Here is a 16,536-nt window from a genome sequence, read left to right as displayed (position 1 = left end):
AAAGTTAATCATGAGGAATGGGTAGAATTGAGACTTCCGCAGCCTTCATTCCAAATGGTAATTAAGGATTGACATGGCAGACGCTGCGGCCGACGAGGTTCTCCCGTGTGCACGTTAATTGGCTGTGGGTGGGCATCTCAAGGTTTACTATCGTTCAAATGTGTTTCATTTTCCGAGGCAGGAAAGCAAAATGTTCCTTCCTTCTTGTGCTGAATGTCCACCATCCAGTGACCACCATCTGGGGGCGCTGGTCAGGGTCATGTAGACCCCGTGGAGAAATATTTTCCAACCTACTTATTCCTAAGTACTCTAAACTCTAAGCATATTATGAGCATATTAGGCCAGCAAAGTGGAAAAGACCAATCAGACCCAAAGTGGACCTATGGCTTAGTAATATGATTCCACTTTCTGGTCTTTAGACTACACACTTACTGATCAGGTTTTTACCCATTTAAGACCCAAATGGCCCAAGGGACCAATACTGATAATTACAGACATCTTATCCCAAGATCAAACAAGTTTCATATTTACAAGTTGTCATCCTGTTAATATTTAACCAAGATAATAGGTGCTCAAAGAAGAGCTTTAGGAGAGTTTAATAAACTTGTATAGGGAGGTATGAGGCTTCTATAGTAACAGCCAAGGGCTAAGAAAAACTACTAAAGAGGTGGAAATGTGGTTCTCCATGAGGCATATTAATCTTTTTGCTCCATCTTGCTGCCTGCCTCTGGAAGATGAGGTTTCCAGGCAATAGAACATCAGCCACACAGGTGTGGCTCTCTGAGAAGCTCTCCTCCCCTCTTCTCCCACGAAAGATGCCAAGGGGACTCTGGAAGGCCAGGACATCTCCAGGTCTCTCCTCTTCACTGCTTCATCCCTCCCTCCTCTCTGAGGGTCCACGCTCACCGTACAGTGAGAATAGATCCAGATGTTATACTCTTGCTGCTCTTTTCCCTCCTATACTCCAGCCAGTCTTGGCACTAGAGCTCTGGCCACAACCTTGGACAGTCCAGCTAATACAGAGTTATTTCTTCCTTTCTATCTGTTTCTGTCTGGTTACATCTTTTCTGGGACTAGTGGGTGTGTCAGATTTAGCTTTCATTACATTTGTTGAGGCCTCATATTTTTAGGGAGAAAAAGGAAACACCATGAAGTCTACTCTAGTCTATGGAGCTTTTGGTACAGAACAATCTGGAGCTTAAATACAGCAAATTCATAATACAGCACTACTGTGTTTTACTCTCAGAATCGAGTGGCTGAACAAGGCAGGATTCAAATATTATTGTGTCAAATATTATTGTGTTAAATGGCTGTAATACCCATTTAACAACACTGAAACCCTATCACAAGCCCTAATAAATACTATGGTGGCCAGAATATAATTTAAAGTTATTTTAAAATATTGTTATGGTTGGTGTTAATTAGCCTCTAGAAAGAAGCGTGACAGAGTTTTCAATTTCCTCCTGCTTTCTCAAAATTTCACTTCAAGTCCCAACGGTTGGGAACAATCCAGTAAGTACCAAGTAGAATGACCAATTGTCCCGGTCTGTCCAGGACAAAGGGGGTGCCCAGGACATGAGAGTTTCACTGGCAAAACTAAGAAAGTCCCAAGCAAGTAGGTTGAGTTGATCACCCAAGTTTCAAGCACCCACATCCTAAGACAATGCACCAGTCCACCTATGCGACCATAGAAAGAGTTGGTGGAACTGATGATGCTAGGTTCAGCCCTTCACTCACATCCAGGTTGTAGAAGTAAACCTCTATTTCTTTCAAAATAAGTCAAGCTGTGATGCCTGACCCCTCCCCTTCCCTTGCAGGAGAGTTGATGAAAGCATCTCATGGAAGAAAGAGCTAGTGATTGCGCATCAACCACTTGTAATGTCATTTCACGGCTGCACCTGTCAGGCAAGACACCTCCACACTCTGATCTCACCCCTCTCTCTCACCTCCCCAGTCCTGGATGGGACCAAGCCAACAGCTATGGAGTGGGGATAGGGCCAAGAGAGAATAAGAGAAGACACTGACTATGTCACCCCCAACTATATGTGTTGCAGACTAAGGCTTGCCCAGGCTACAGGAGGGAAGGTGCTTTAAATGCTTTAAACTGGGGAGGACATTGGAGTTTTAATACTTGGTCAGAAAGACTCTCAACTACTGAAAGGACACTCTTACTGTTGTGAAAAGGGAGTAGGAAAGTGATAGGGGTTGCTCAGGACAGGAAATAACTCATCTAGGAAGAGGACTTGAAAGGGCAGTGAGAGAATAAACCTGTATTCTGCTTACAATTTACCAGGTCTAGCCTTTTTCATTAGCGAATGATTTAAGGCAAAGAAATTTCCAGGAAAATCAGATAAAACACAGAGGAAAACAACTTTAGAACCTAGAGAGATAAGATCTATGATATGAATACAATCAACTTACAACCCTGGCTTCTAATGGGTTTGCTTTTTTTTTTTAGATTTCACAGCTCTGAAATTGACTAAGTTTGACTAGTAAACAATAAAGGTTCTAGGCTCCTCAAAACCTCAACAACAATTGCATTGACCTGAAGGGCAAATGAAAAGTGGTACAAACTTTATCTTACCGCTGAGCTTAGAAAGGCCTTGCAGATTCACTTTTGCCTTCTCTTCATTAGGGACCAGCTGGCCACCGGGTTTGCTGTTATCTGGGGATAGGCAGGGGAAAATGTATTAATAGAACTGGGCAGAACAACAGCTGTCAGGCTGGACCAAACTCAAGTGAGGGAGTCCTGGGTTTCTTCAGACACTCAGACAAGGAACCTCAAGCAGGTGTCCAGAGCATCTTCTGCTTTTGGGAGTGTCGACTTCTAAATTACACACAGGATTTAATTGTAGATTGAAGTCTCTTAGAATTTGTTAGGATAATACACAGAGACTTAAATGAAAATGTTATAATGACTCAGTCCAAATAATTTTTTAATTTGAAAACATTCATTCTTGTTTTTTGTTTGTTTGTTTGTTTTGTTTTTTAGAGACAGTCTTTCTCTGTCTCCCAGACTGGAGTGCAGTGGCACAATTTTGACTCACTGCAACCTCTGCCTTTCAGGTTCAAGTGATTCTCATGCCTCAGCCTCCCAAGTAACTGGGATTACAGGTGCCCACCACCACATCCAGCAAATTTTTGTATTTTTAGTAGAGACGGAGTTTCACCATGTTGACCAGGCTGGTCTCGAGCTCCAACCTCAAGTGATCCATCCACCTCAGCCTCCCGAAGTGTTGGGGTTACAGGCGTGAGCCACCGTGCCCGGCTAAAAACACCCATTCTTAAAATAAATGCAACCACTTGTTTTTCTTTCCAAACAAAAATGTACATCCACAAACCGGGCAGACACTTAAACTGGCAAGAACAGAACAGAAGATATATAGATTGGTGAAAATGAACAATTTTCAACAGGACTCTAAAATCTTACTATATAGATCCACTGATTCAAAACTGAGCATCATTTGGAAAATAAGACTTAGCCTTCATTGACTAGGAGAAAGGAAATCCTAAGACCATGACTAAAATAAATAATATGTATAATTATGGAAAATTCAGAAAATAAAATGGTCTAAAACATCATCATCTGGAGATAGCCACAGATGAGGATAGCTATCTCCAGATGGTGATTTGTTCAAAAATATTCCCTTAGGTTTTTCTTTTGGCATATGTTACCTTTAAAGAACGCTTTTTCATTATAAAGTTTGAATATTTTAAAAATTTTAATACACACTGGTACATTTAAATACCACAAATAAAAATATAAACATCACCTCTATTATACTGACTAAATGTAACCACTGCATATATCTTTATAAATGAACTGCCATTGATTTTTCTATAGCTTTATATCTCTTTATACACACAGATAAATAATTACACATATCTATGTAAGGATTGATAGATACATAAAAACACACTTTCACAAGTATAAATTTCACATAAAATATGGTTGCATATATATGTATATATATATTTTACAGGTGCACACACATACACATACACCTTGTTTTCTTCATTTAGCCCTCTTAAGAACATTTTTCCAAGTTAATAAAAATTCCTTGAGCTACTAAAAAAAGCCATGCTGAGGATGATAAGACCTCCCTATTGACTGTGGGCCTCTGGACTATTACATGCATGAGAAACCATTTTGTTGAAGCCCTTGCATTCTCAGGCCTCTTTGTCACAGCCTGTTAGTCTACATCCTAACTGATACAGGATGTACAGAACTCTCCAGGCCCTCGGGAACTGCAGGCCTTCAAGAATACAGTGGGCAGTGCCCTAATAAACTCAAAAGCTGTAACGACCTCACTTTGCCTGCTTACCATGTTGTTGGATTTTTTTCTGCGTTCTGCTTTTTATTCTGGTCCAGGAATGCCCCTTCTTTTTTTCTTCAAATAAAAGAGAATAAATTTAATTATGCAGAGGTATAAATATAATTCTCTGAGCTTTATATGCTAGTAGTATACAAGATTTTTTTTCATACTTTGGTCCACAGGAATGAGGCAAAATTCTTTATAATCTGTGTAGTAGTGTGGAAGTTGAGTACAGAGTTCTATTTTAATTCTGCATGAGCCTTGTGTATCATAGGCTTGGGAGACTGTAGGAGATGACCTTCCTTTGAAACAAAATTTTTAATGGAAAATTAACTCTTGCTGGCACCTTAGAGTGAATGATAACTGCTGTTCCATGTTCCTTTTTCAAGTGTTTGTTGAGTAAATGCAAATGTGCAATGAGAAGGCATCCTCCTTGAAGCTGATGATGTTATAGATAATATTCTGTATTGGAAGTTGGGAGATATTGTGACCTCTGATGTAGTGAGTTTTCATTATGTAATTACATACTCATTATAGAATCCCCATACAACTTCATTAAATAATCTCAGCAGTGCCTCCACACTGTCAGCCCTCCTTCAGGCTGCAGAACAACTGACTCCAGGAACGCTATTGTGATCCCAGAAACTCATTAGTGTCATGAATCTGGCTGTCCGGACCGTTTGCAGTCTGATGTGCCCTTTATCAGAAAAGTGACTCCACAGTGCACTGACTTTCTGACTGTCCCTCATCTCCTCCTGTCCACACACCATGGGAGGTTCACTGAAGGAAGCAGCCCCCAGAAAGGGATCATCTCCTTCCTGGACAGTGACCAGGACAAAAGTGTGGGGTATTGCAAGTGTTCTGTAGACCTATCTTGAAGATTCAGGATTCTGTTGTGACCATTCCTAGGGATGACGCCTCATTCTTTTCCCTAGAGGCCTGGTGGGCACAGCCTTCTGAGTGCCCAGGGGATTCAGATTTCACTCCAGACACAGCTAATGAAAATGCTTTTGCTCTACTTGTATCTGATTTTGTGGATGGAAGGTCTAAGTGAGAAAAGGAGATGATTAGGGGAGAAAGATGAAGGTGCAGCCACCTGAATGGTACAGACGAATTTTGCAGCAGTGAAGCAAGAGCAAAAATCCCGACATCTAAGGCAGGAACACCTGCAACCCTAGGAGGCAGGGAGGAAGCAGGAGCATTGGTGATATCTGTCTTTCAGAACTACCCTGAATCCTTTGTCCAGAAGGAAAACACCTGCTCCAGTGCTCCGCCTCTGAGAATGCTGAGTCAGCCTCTCCGCACCAGTCATGAGACAGCAGAGGCTGGGCCCAGGTTCTGAGGTCCAACATAGAATCCTCCAGACATTGTCCCTACCCTTGTTTTCAGTCATTTGTTGGGGCGGGTCGGGGGGCGACTGTTACCTGGTTGGTGTCATGGACAAAAAGGATAGATTGGAAAAACTGTCCTCAAACAGTACCCCCACATGCCCACCCTCTCCCCGCCCCCCACACACAAACAAATCAAGGACTGGACACAACGAACAGAACTGGGATCCCCAAGGCTTACAGTCATCCAGGAGTCACGTAGGAGGCACTGTTTACCTTCCCCCTGACAAATGTACATCCCACTCAGGGCAGCTCAACAATTGTAAACGCTTCCCTTCTTCGAGCACCTTGTGTGCTCTGGGGACTGTGCTTCTTGTATGGAAGCCAGGCATTAACTTGCTTCCCTCACGTAAGGTGACTTGTACCTTAGAGGTGGTCAGCTGGTCATAAGAGACCTAAAGACCTAAAACATTCACTGTTTATGAAGTGTGTGTGTGTGTGTGTGTGTGTGTGTGTGTGTGTGTAGAGAGACAGGGTTCCACTATCTTGCCCAGGCTTGTTTTTGGTTGTTTTGCTTGTTTTTGGACTCCTGGCCTCAAGTGATCCTTCTGCCTTGGTGTCCCAAAGTGCTGAGATAACACGAGTGAGCCAGTGCACCTACATTTGCAATTTGCTCCTACAACATTTAGCAAATCAAATGTATCTGGACCCATGGGTCAAATTAATTAAAGTGGCTGATGGGGCAGTGTCTTCATGAGGAAATTTACCAGAAGCAAAAATGTGGGAAGAATTTGTTGAGAAGCTATTCTCATTGGCATTTCTGTACTCATGGTGTCAGGGTATAACTTCAAGGATGTTAGAATAGCAAGCAGCCTTGGAAGCTAGAGATCACGTAGCCTCCAGATTATAGGGCAAATTTATTCCCTGACCAGTATAAAGTGGAGAACATCTCCCTCCTTAGAAATTTTCCAGAGGAGATATCCCCAGAGGAGAGTTGCTTAAATCCCAGCTAAAAAGATAATATCTCCCTCAGAGGTAAGGTTTGGGCAGGTTTGCTAGCGGTCCCCGAGCTAGCAAACCCCATGGGTTTCCTCAGTGAAGCATTCCTCCACTGCAGCACACACCTGTGAGTGCAGCATCCACCTGCACCATCCTTTTCATGGGTCCTGAGGGGAAAGAACTGATACTTCTACTCTATATCCCAGCAATTTTGCTCCTAGGTATTTAGATAAGAGATATGAAAAAACAGAAAGACTTCTACAAGAATGTGCTGAGGAGAGTTTTTATAATAGCAAAAAACCGAAAATACTCGAGGTGACGATCATCAGGAGAATTATAAACAAAATTCAGTATATTCAGACAATGGACACTACTTAGCAATGAAAAGGAACAAATTACTGATACATCCAATGATACAGATGAATCTCAAAAACATGCTGAGTGAAATAAATCTCACAATAGAGAGAACATGCTGTAAAACCTTATTTATATAAAGTTTTTTAAAAAACCCAAATTAAGTTATCACGGAAAAACAAAGAGTAGTGATTGCCCTGATGGGTAGCCGGTAGAGAGATAACAGAAAGGACATAAGGAACCTTTCCATGGTGATGATCATGTTCTGTATCTTGGTAAACATTTTGGTGGTGCAGAAAAATGTGGTTATAAGAACTCATCAAATGGTACTCTTCATACTTGTGCATTTCATTGTAAATTTTATCTTATAAAAGAACTTTAGTTAATGATATGCAGGCAGAAGTATTTGAGGGGGAAGGGTGCAGATGTCTGCAACCTTGAAATGTTTCAAACTTGACCATGGGTTATGGAGTGGATAAAAAAATGTATATATGGATAGTGATACGGTTTGTCTGTGTCCCCACCCAGATCTCATCTTGAATTGTAGCTCCCATAATTCCCACGTGTTGTGGGTGGGACCTAGTGGGAGATAATTGAATCATGGGGGTGATTTTCCCCATACTGTTCTCATGGCAGTGAACAAGTCTCACAAGATCTGATGGTTTTATAAAGGAAACCCCTTTCACTTGGTTTTCACTCTCTCTTTGCCTGCTGCCATGTAAGATGTGCCTTTCACCTTCTGCCATGATTGTGAAGCCTCCCCAGTCACATGGAACTGTGAGTCCATTAAACTTCCTTTATTTTTCCTTATAAATTACCCAGTCTTGGGTATGTCTTTATTAGCAGTGTGAAAATGGACTAATACAGATAGAAAAGTGATAAAGCAGGAATGATACAATGTTAATTGTGAATCTACATGAAAGTATATTGATGCTTAGTATACAATTCTCCCAAGTCTTCTGCATGCTTAAAATTTTCATGATTAAATATTGGGGAAAAAAGCTTTTAGAGAGAAAGGGCAGAATATTAAACAAGAAGTTACAGTTATGACAAAAGAATGACTTTTTATTAGCCATACTATAGATTCCAGAAGACAATGTAGTGACCACTTTACTATAGTGAGAATAAATAAATATCAACCCAGAATTTTTAACCTAGCTAAACATTTCTATCAAAAAAAAGAGACAAATTTGTACATACAACACTTAGCAAATTTACTACTTAGAGATCACTCACTGGAAAAAATAAATAATTTACTTTAGCTAGACAGAAAGTGAAACCAAAGAAAAAGAACAATGGTGAGTGTGTAAAATGATTTTAAAAAATTGATTTAAGTAAATATCAACTGCAAAAATAATAGTTTCAAAATTTATAGTTAAACATTAAATATTAAACAACAATAAGCAAATGGTAGAGATAAGGTATTAAATTTGTAGTGAAACCATTACAAGATCCTTGTCATCTTTGGTGATTGGGGCATGATTAATAAGATTACAGAAGTTTTGTCTTTAATTTCCAAACCAGCAGGGAGAAAAGGGAGAATATAGAATGTTATATCAATCCATCAGAAAGCAGGAAAGAGACACAAAAAACACAAACTAAGAATGGTCAACACTACCACAGAAGATATAGATCCATATATATCTGGAATCACAATAAATGAAAACGAATAAAAAATCATTAAAAAGCTAAGATTATCAGATAAAATTGCAAAAGCTAAGAGCTGTTACAAGAGACATAAAACAAAGCTGCACAAGATGGCTTAACATAGAGTGAAAAACATGAAAAAAGCAAAAAAGTTTGTATAACAACATTAGCACTTGGCAAAAGAGATTTTAAGGCAAAAGCATTAATAAGGATAAAGCAGAATGCTGTATAATGATAAAAGAAATCCACTAAGAAGTTATAAAGTCATTAATAGCCTCAGAATATTTAAAGTAAAGGAACAAAATAAGGAGGAATTGGCAAATATACAACCATGTGTGAGAATTTAACATGTTTCTATACAAATTTGATGGAGGAAATAAATTACTATGAACCCAAATTTAAACAACAAAGTTGTGCTTGATAAAGATGTGCATGGAGTGAAGCCAGAACCAACAGATAGTTCAAATGTACATTATTCTCAAGTGGCATAGAACATTTACAAATAATGACCGCACATTAGGATGCAAAGGAACATTCAACAAATTTTAAATAATTGACAAAGTCAATTCTTCATATGGTTTTTCAGATACCTACTTTCCACTCCTGATCAACTAATAGAATACCTCAAAGACTGCAGACATCAATATTTCCAGAGAAAAACCATAGTTCATAACCTCCCTTACACCTGACAGGGCCACCAGTTTAAGATCTGACTACTAAGATGAGAGCAGAATATTGTTGTGGGAGGAGAGGAGTTCTGGGGAAAACTTCTTGCAAAAGTAATAAGCCTCTAGGGAAGACAATTTTGCTCTTCACTCTTTCCCCTTCTGATGGCCTAGAACATGGACATTATGGCTGGAGCTTAGCAAGCACCTTGGACAATGATGTAATCTTGAGAGTAGCTGAGCTGCAAGATAGAAGAATCTTCAAAACCCACAGGCCTGAAATAGTCAAAACAATTCTGAAAAAGAGAAACAAAACTGGAGGCCTTACACTACCTGATTTCAGGATTTGTAAAACTGTAGTAATCAAGATGGTGTATTGGCATAAAAATAGACATACAGATAAATGGAACAGAAAAAAGTCAAGTAATAGACCTAAACGTATATGACCAACTGACTTTCAACAAAGATGTCAAAGTAACTAATTCAATGCAGAAAGGATACTCTTTTCAACAAATTATGCTGGAATGATTAAATATCTATATGCAAAGAAAGAAAAGAAATCAATCTTTAGCTCAAACTATAAGCAAAAACTAACCCAAAATGGGTATAGACCTAAATGTAGGTGCTAACATCATAAAACTTGAAGAAAACATAGGTTCTTGAGTTAGGAAAAGATTCCTTAAATAGGACCTCACAATCACAGATTATAAAGGAAAAAATGGTAAATGTAAACTTTATAAAAAATTTGAAGTTTTACTAACACTATCAAGTATTGGTGAGTATGTGGAGCAATGAGAAGTTTCACGCATTACTGGTGGGAATGCAAGTGGGCATCATCATTTTGAAAAACATTTTGGCAGAGTCTTAAAATACTGAACATATATGTATGTTCATATGACCCAAGAGCACCACTCCTGGGCATTCACCCCACAAAATAAAACATGCCCAACCCGAAGATTTGTGTTCAGATGTTCCTATCAGCTTTATCTGTAATAGCTGAAACAGGAAACACCTCAATGGCTATCAACAGGTGAATAAACCATCTGTAATGTATTCACATAAAGAAACACTTCTCAGTGATGAAAAATAGAGTAACTATGAACACACAGAATAACACGGATGTATCTCAAAAGCATCACGTTAAGTGAAAGGGGCTAAACATAAGTAAATTCAGTACTGTATGAATTCATTTATATGAAACTCCAGAAAAGACAAAACTAGAGTGATGTAAACAGATCAGCACTTTAAAAAAACAACCTGGGTCGAGGGGTTGTACATGCCTGTATTCCCACTTACTCTGGAATCTGAGGCATGAGGATCACTTGAGCCCAGGAGTTTGAGGCCATCCTGGACAACGTAGTGAGGACTCATTTCATAAAAAACAAACGAACAGAAAGCAGATCAGCTGTTGTCAAGAATCAGAGAGAGGTGAGAAGAACACAAATGGACTTTTACATGTCATGATTGTGGAGGTATTTATATAACTGCACACATTTGTTAAAACAAATTCAGTTATACCTTAAGGTGATGAATTTGTTTTATATATAGCTCCATAAAGCAGATAAGAAAAATGAAAATGTGGCACATTTACATAAAGAAAATCCTATTGTTGGTGCCCTTATCAAAGATTACTTGAACATACATTCATGAGTTTATTTCTGGGTTCCCCATTCTATTCCATTGGTTTATGTATGTTTTTATGCCAGTACTGTTTTGATTACTCTTGCTTTGTAATGTAGTTTAAAATACAGTGTGATGCCTCCAGCTTTGCTCTTTTTTTTTCCAAGATTACTTTCACCATTTGGGTCTTTTATGGTTCTATACAAATTTTAGGATTCCTTTTTCCTATTTCTGTGAAAAATGTCATTGAAATTTTGATAGAGATTTCATCAACTATCCAGATCACTTTGGGTAGTATGGACGTTTTAACAATATTCTTCCAGTTTATGAACATGAGATGTCTTTCCATTTATTTGTATCTTTTTCAGTTTCTTTCATCAGTGTCATAGTTGTCAGTGTGCAAATATTTCATCTCTGGTTAAATTTGTTCCCATTTTATTCTTTTTGTTGCTATTGTAAATGGGATTGTTTTCTTAATTTCTTTTTTGGATAGTTCATTGTTAGTGCATAGAAACACAACTGATCTTTAAATCTTGCAACTGTACCGAATTCATGTATTAGTTCCAACAGTTTTTTGGTGGAGTCTATAGGGTTTTCTACATAGAAGATAATGTCACCCGGAAACAGAGACAATTTAACTTCTTTCCAATTTGGACGACTTTTTTTTCTTGCCTAATTGCTTTGACTAGGACTTCCAGCAGTATGATAAATACAAATGTCAAGAAGGGGCACTTAATTTTGACAAGGATGCCAAGAATAAATAATGGAGAAAAGATAGCCTCTTCAATAAATGGTGCTAAGAAAACTGAATATCCACAAGCAAAAGAATGAAATTAGATATTTGGCTTACATCATATACAACAATTAACTCCAAATAGATTAAAGGCTTAAATGTCACACATGAAACCATAAAATTCAAAGAAGAAAACAGGGAAAAAGCTCCTCAATATTGGTCTGGGCAATTATTTTTTAGATAAGACACCAGAAACACAGGCAACAAAAGCAAAAATAAGCAAGTGGAACTACATCAAACTAAAAAAACTTTTGTACAGCAAAGGAAATAATTTTAAAAATGAAAAGGCAACCTATGGAATAGGAGAAAATATTTGCAAACCATGTGTTTGATAAGGGTTGCTGTCCAGAATATATCAGGAACTCACAAAACTCAATAGCAAAAACAAAACAAAACCATGTCATAACCTGATTTAAAAATGGGGAAAGGATATGAATAAACATTTTCCAAAAAAAGACGTAAATAGCCAATGGGTTATAAAAAAGTACTCAATATCACTGACCATCCATGAGAGACATGTGACTTAAAACCATAATGAAACATCACCTCACACCTATTAGGATAGCTATTAACAAAACGGCAAGAGATAACAAGTATTGGTGAGGGTATGGGGAAAAGGAACCCTTGTATACTGTAAGTGGGAATGTAAATTGGTATAGCCATTATGGAAAAGAGTATGGAGGTTCCTCAAAAAATTAAAACTAGAAAAACATACCATTCAGAAATCTCACTTTGGGGTATGTATTCAAAGGAAATGAAACCAGTATCTCAAAGAGATATCTGCACTCCTGTGTTCATTGCAGCATAATTCACAGTAGTTAAGACATAGAAACAACCTAAGTCTCCATCAATAGATGAATGGATAAAGAAATGTGATAAGGCACAGATCTGTGTATACTGGAGAACATATATAAAATCGTATTTCAAATCATGAAAAAAAAGGTATTGGGGTTATATCTCTTAATCACCATCTCACATCAAACACCAATCAATGAATTCCATATGTGTTATAGATTTAAACATTAAAAAGTATTTCAAATATTCTATAAGCAAGTAAAAATGTTTTCAAATTATGAGGAGGATAATATATTTGTAAATTGTACATAAAACCTGGAAACCATAAATGAAAAGACTGACAGATATGATCAGATAAAAATTTCAAACGTCTTTGGGATAAAACATATAAGTATATCTTACAAATATTGCACGTTTGGTTTCAGAACACTGCAATGAAGTGAATATTGCAATAAAGCAAGACACTCAATTTTTTGGTTTCCCAGTGCATATGAAAATCATGTTTATACTTTACTGTAGTCTATTAAGTATGCAATAGCATTATGTCTTAAAAAATCAATGGACAAACCTTAATTAAAAATACTTTATAGCTCAAAAAATGCTCACAATCATTTGAGCCTTCAGTGAGTCATAATTTCTTTGCTGGTAAAGGGTCTTGCCTGGGTGTTGATGGCTGCTGACTGATCAGGGTGGTGGTTGATAAAAGTTGAGGTGGATGTGACAATTTCTTAAAATAGGACAGTAATGAAGTTTGCTATGTTGATGGACTTCATGAAACATTTCTCTGTAACATGTAAAGTTATTGATGCATTTTAGCACAGTAGATTCTCTGAAAACCTGTTGCTGCTTTATCAACTAATATGTTCTAAATCCTTTGTTGTCATTTCAACAATGTTTACAGCATCTTTCCCAGGAGCAGATTCCATCTCAAGAAACCACTTTCTTTACTCATCCATAATAAGCAACTCCTTATCCACTCAGTTTTTTTTTTTTTCTTTTTTTTTTTTTTTTGAGACGGAGTCTTGCTCTGTCACCCAGGCTGGAGTGCAGTGGCACGATCTCGGCTCACTGCAACCTCCGCCTCCCAGGTTCACGCCATTCTCCTGCCTCAGCCTCCCGAGTAGCTGGGACTACAGGCGCCCGCCACCTCGCCCGGCTAATTTTTTGTATTTTTAGTAGAGACGGGGTTTCACCATGTTAGCCAGGATGATCTCGATCTCCTGACCTCATGATCCGCCCGCCTCGGCCTCCCAAGTGCTGGGATTACAGGCTTGAGCCACCGCACCCAGCCTATCCATTCAGTTTTATGATGATATCGCAACAATTCAGTCACATCATCAGACTCCACTTCTTTTTTTTTTTTTTTTTTGAGATGGAGTCTCACTCTATCGCCAGGCTGGAGTGCAGTGGTGCAATCTCTGCTCAGTGTAACCTCCGCCTCCCGGATTCAAGCAATTCTCCTGCCTCAGCCTCCCGACTAGCTGGGACTACAAGCACAAGTCACCATGCCCAGCTAATTTTTGTATTTTTACAAATACCAGCCAGGCTGGTCTTGAACTCCTGACTTCAGGTGATCTGCCCGCTTTGGCCTCCCAAAGTGCTGGGATTACAGGTGTGAGCCACTGCAGCCTCCACTTCTAATTCTAGTTTTTTTATATTTCCATCACATCTACAGTGACTTCCTCCACTGAAGTCTTAAACCCATCAAAGTCATCAATAAGGGTTGTAATCAACTTCTTCCAAATTCCTGCTAATGTTGATATTTTGACCTCCTCTCATGAATCATGAATGTTCTTAATCGCATGTGAAATGGTGAATCCTTTCCAGAAGGTTTCCAATCGACTTTGCCCAGATTCATCAGAGGAATCACTATGTATAGAGACAGCTATAGCATTACAACATGTATTTCTTAAATATTAAGACTTGCTAGTTGAAATTACTCTTTGATTCATGGGCTTGCAGAATGGATGTTGTGTTAGCAGACATGGAAATAACATTAATCACCTTGTACATCTCCATCAGAGCTCCTGGATGGCTATGTGCACTGTCAATGAACAGTGATATTTTGAAAGGAATCTTTTTTTCTGAGGAGTATGTCTCAACGGTGGGTTTAAGATATTCAGTAAACCATGTTGCAAACAGATGTGCTGTCATCTGGGCTTTATTCCAATTATATAGCACAGGCAGAGTAAACTTAGAATAATTCTTAAGGGCCCAAGGACTTTCAGAATGGTAAATGAGCATTGGCTTGAAGTGAAAGTCACCTGCTCCATTAGCCTCTAACAAGAGACTCAGCCTGTCCCGTGAAGCTTTGAAGCCAGGCATTGACTTCTCCTCTCTAGCTATGACAGTTCTAGATAGAATCTTCTTTCAGTGGAAGGCTGTTTAGTCTACACTGTAAATCTGTGGTTTAGTGTAGCCAACTCCATCGATGACCTTAGCTAGAGCTTCTGGACAACCTGCTGAAGCTTCTACATCAGCATTTGCTGCTTCGCCTTGCACTTTAATGTTATGAGACAGCTTCTCTCCTTCAACCTCAGGAACTAACCTCTGTTACCTTCAAACTTTTCTTATGAAGCTTCCTACATCTCACAACCTTCAGAGAAGTGAAGAGAGTTAAGACCTTACTCTGGATTAGGCTTTGGCTTAAGGGAATCTGATTTGATCTTCTATCCAGACCACTCAAACTTTCTCCACATTAGCAATAAGACTGCTCTGCTTTGTCATTAAAGTGTTCACTGGAGTAGCACTTTTAATTTCCTTCAAGAACTTATCCTTTGCATTTATAACTTGGCCAATTATTTGCTGCAAGAGGCCTAATTTTCAGTCTATCTCAACTTTTGACATAGCTTCCTCACTAAGCTTCATCATTTCTAGATTTTTATTTAAAGTGAGTACACGCGACTCTTCCTTTAACGTGAGCACTTAGAGACCATTGTAGGGTTATTAATTGACTTACCTTCCATTTTTTTAATCTAGGATTTTCCAATCACACTATTTAAAATTCTTCCAACCTCTTTCCACTGCCCAATCTCAAAGACATCCCAACACTTTCAGGAATATGTGATAGCCACACCCCATGGCCAAGTACCAACATCTATATTACTCTTAATTGCTGCCATAACAAATTACCACAAATTTAGTGGTTTAAAACAACACAAATATATTATCTTCTAGTTATGTCAGTGAGAAGTGTGACATGGTCTTACTGCCTAAAGTCAAGGTGTCAGTAGATCTTCATTCCTTTCTGGGGGCTGGAAAGGACAACCTATTCCCTTGTTTTTTCAGCTTCTAGAGGTCACCCACATTCCTTGGTTCCCTCTTCCATCTTCAAAGCCTGCAACATTACATATTTCTGATGATTCTTCCATAGTCACATTTTCCTTTCTCCATAGCCAGGAAAAGTTCTCCACTCTTTAAAGCCTACAAGATTAGTTTGGACCCACCCACATAACCTAGGATAATCTCCTCACTTCAAGGCCCCTAGCTTAATTGTATCTGTAAAGTCCCATTTGCCATGTAAGATAGCAGATGACAGTCCAGGGATTAGGAGGTGGACATTTTTTGGGGAGGCCACCAGTGTGTCTACTATAGTATTGCAAATAATAACAGAAATAGTAACAATGACAATAAGAAAACTCTGGCATTAAAAACATATTTGTAACACTGAAAGCAAGTAAATTCTTGTTTATTCTTACTTCTCTTCCTCTTGGGTTTTTCCAAAGTAGAGTTGTTTCCAATACCCACAGTATCTAGAAAATAACAAGTGGTGGTGAGGAAACAGAAATTAATAAATAAAAGTTACAGATCTTAGGACAATTCATACTATAGAAGGCTGGAGTTTATAAAGATGTTTGGATAGTCATTCCTCTCTTTCTTCTAGAGGAACCACTAAACTGAGAACTATGAGTCTAGGATGGGCCCTGGGTCTTCTATCAAAAGTATGGTTTGGGGTAAGAGTAGATCTGCAGTCTTCCCTCCTGACAATTAAGTACCTGGATTAGTTGTCTTTTGGGTGA

At 38.6% G+C, this 16,536-nt stretch overlaps 1 protein-coding gene across 5 annotated transcripts in view; it reads right to left on the bottom strand.

Moving 5' to 3' along the window:
- Window positions 1-16,536, bottom strand: part of SP140L (SP140 nuclear body protein like) — a 64,180-nt gene that overhangs the window by 14,858 nt on the left and 32,786 nt on the right. For 4 of the 5 annotated variants that reach the window (XR_002516300.2, XM_021924093.2, XM_021924094.2 and 1 more), the window contains 3 exons: window positions 16,216-16,269; window positions 4,326-4,391; window positions 2,585-2,665 (listed from right to left, as the gene is read on the bottom strand). Coding sequence is in view for 4 of the 5 variants with exons in the window: in XM_021924093.2 (XP_021779785.2) it covers window positions 2,585-2,665; window positions 4,326-4,391; window positions 16,216-16,269 (201 nt within the window). In the remaining variant the exon portion in view is untranslated. The remainder of the gene's footprint in view (window positions 1-2,584; window positions 2,666-4,325; window positions 4,392-16,215; window positions 16,270-16,536) is intronic. The other variant, XM_021924092.2, reaches the window with a different exon arrangement.

The sequence above is a fragment of the Papio anubis genome, chromosome 10 (genome assembly GCF_008728515.1).
Source record: "Papio anubis isolate 15944 chromosome 10, Panubis1.0, whole genome shotgun sequence".
Lineage (NCBI taxonomy): Eukaryota > Metazoa > Chordata > Mammalia > Primates > Cercopithecidae > Papio > Papio anubis.
Note: the sequence above shows the minus strand (reverse complement) of the source record. Positions and strands in the feature narration are given on the sequence as shown.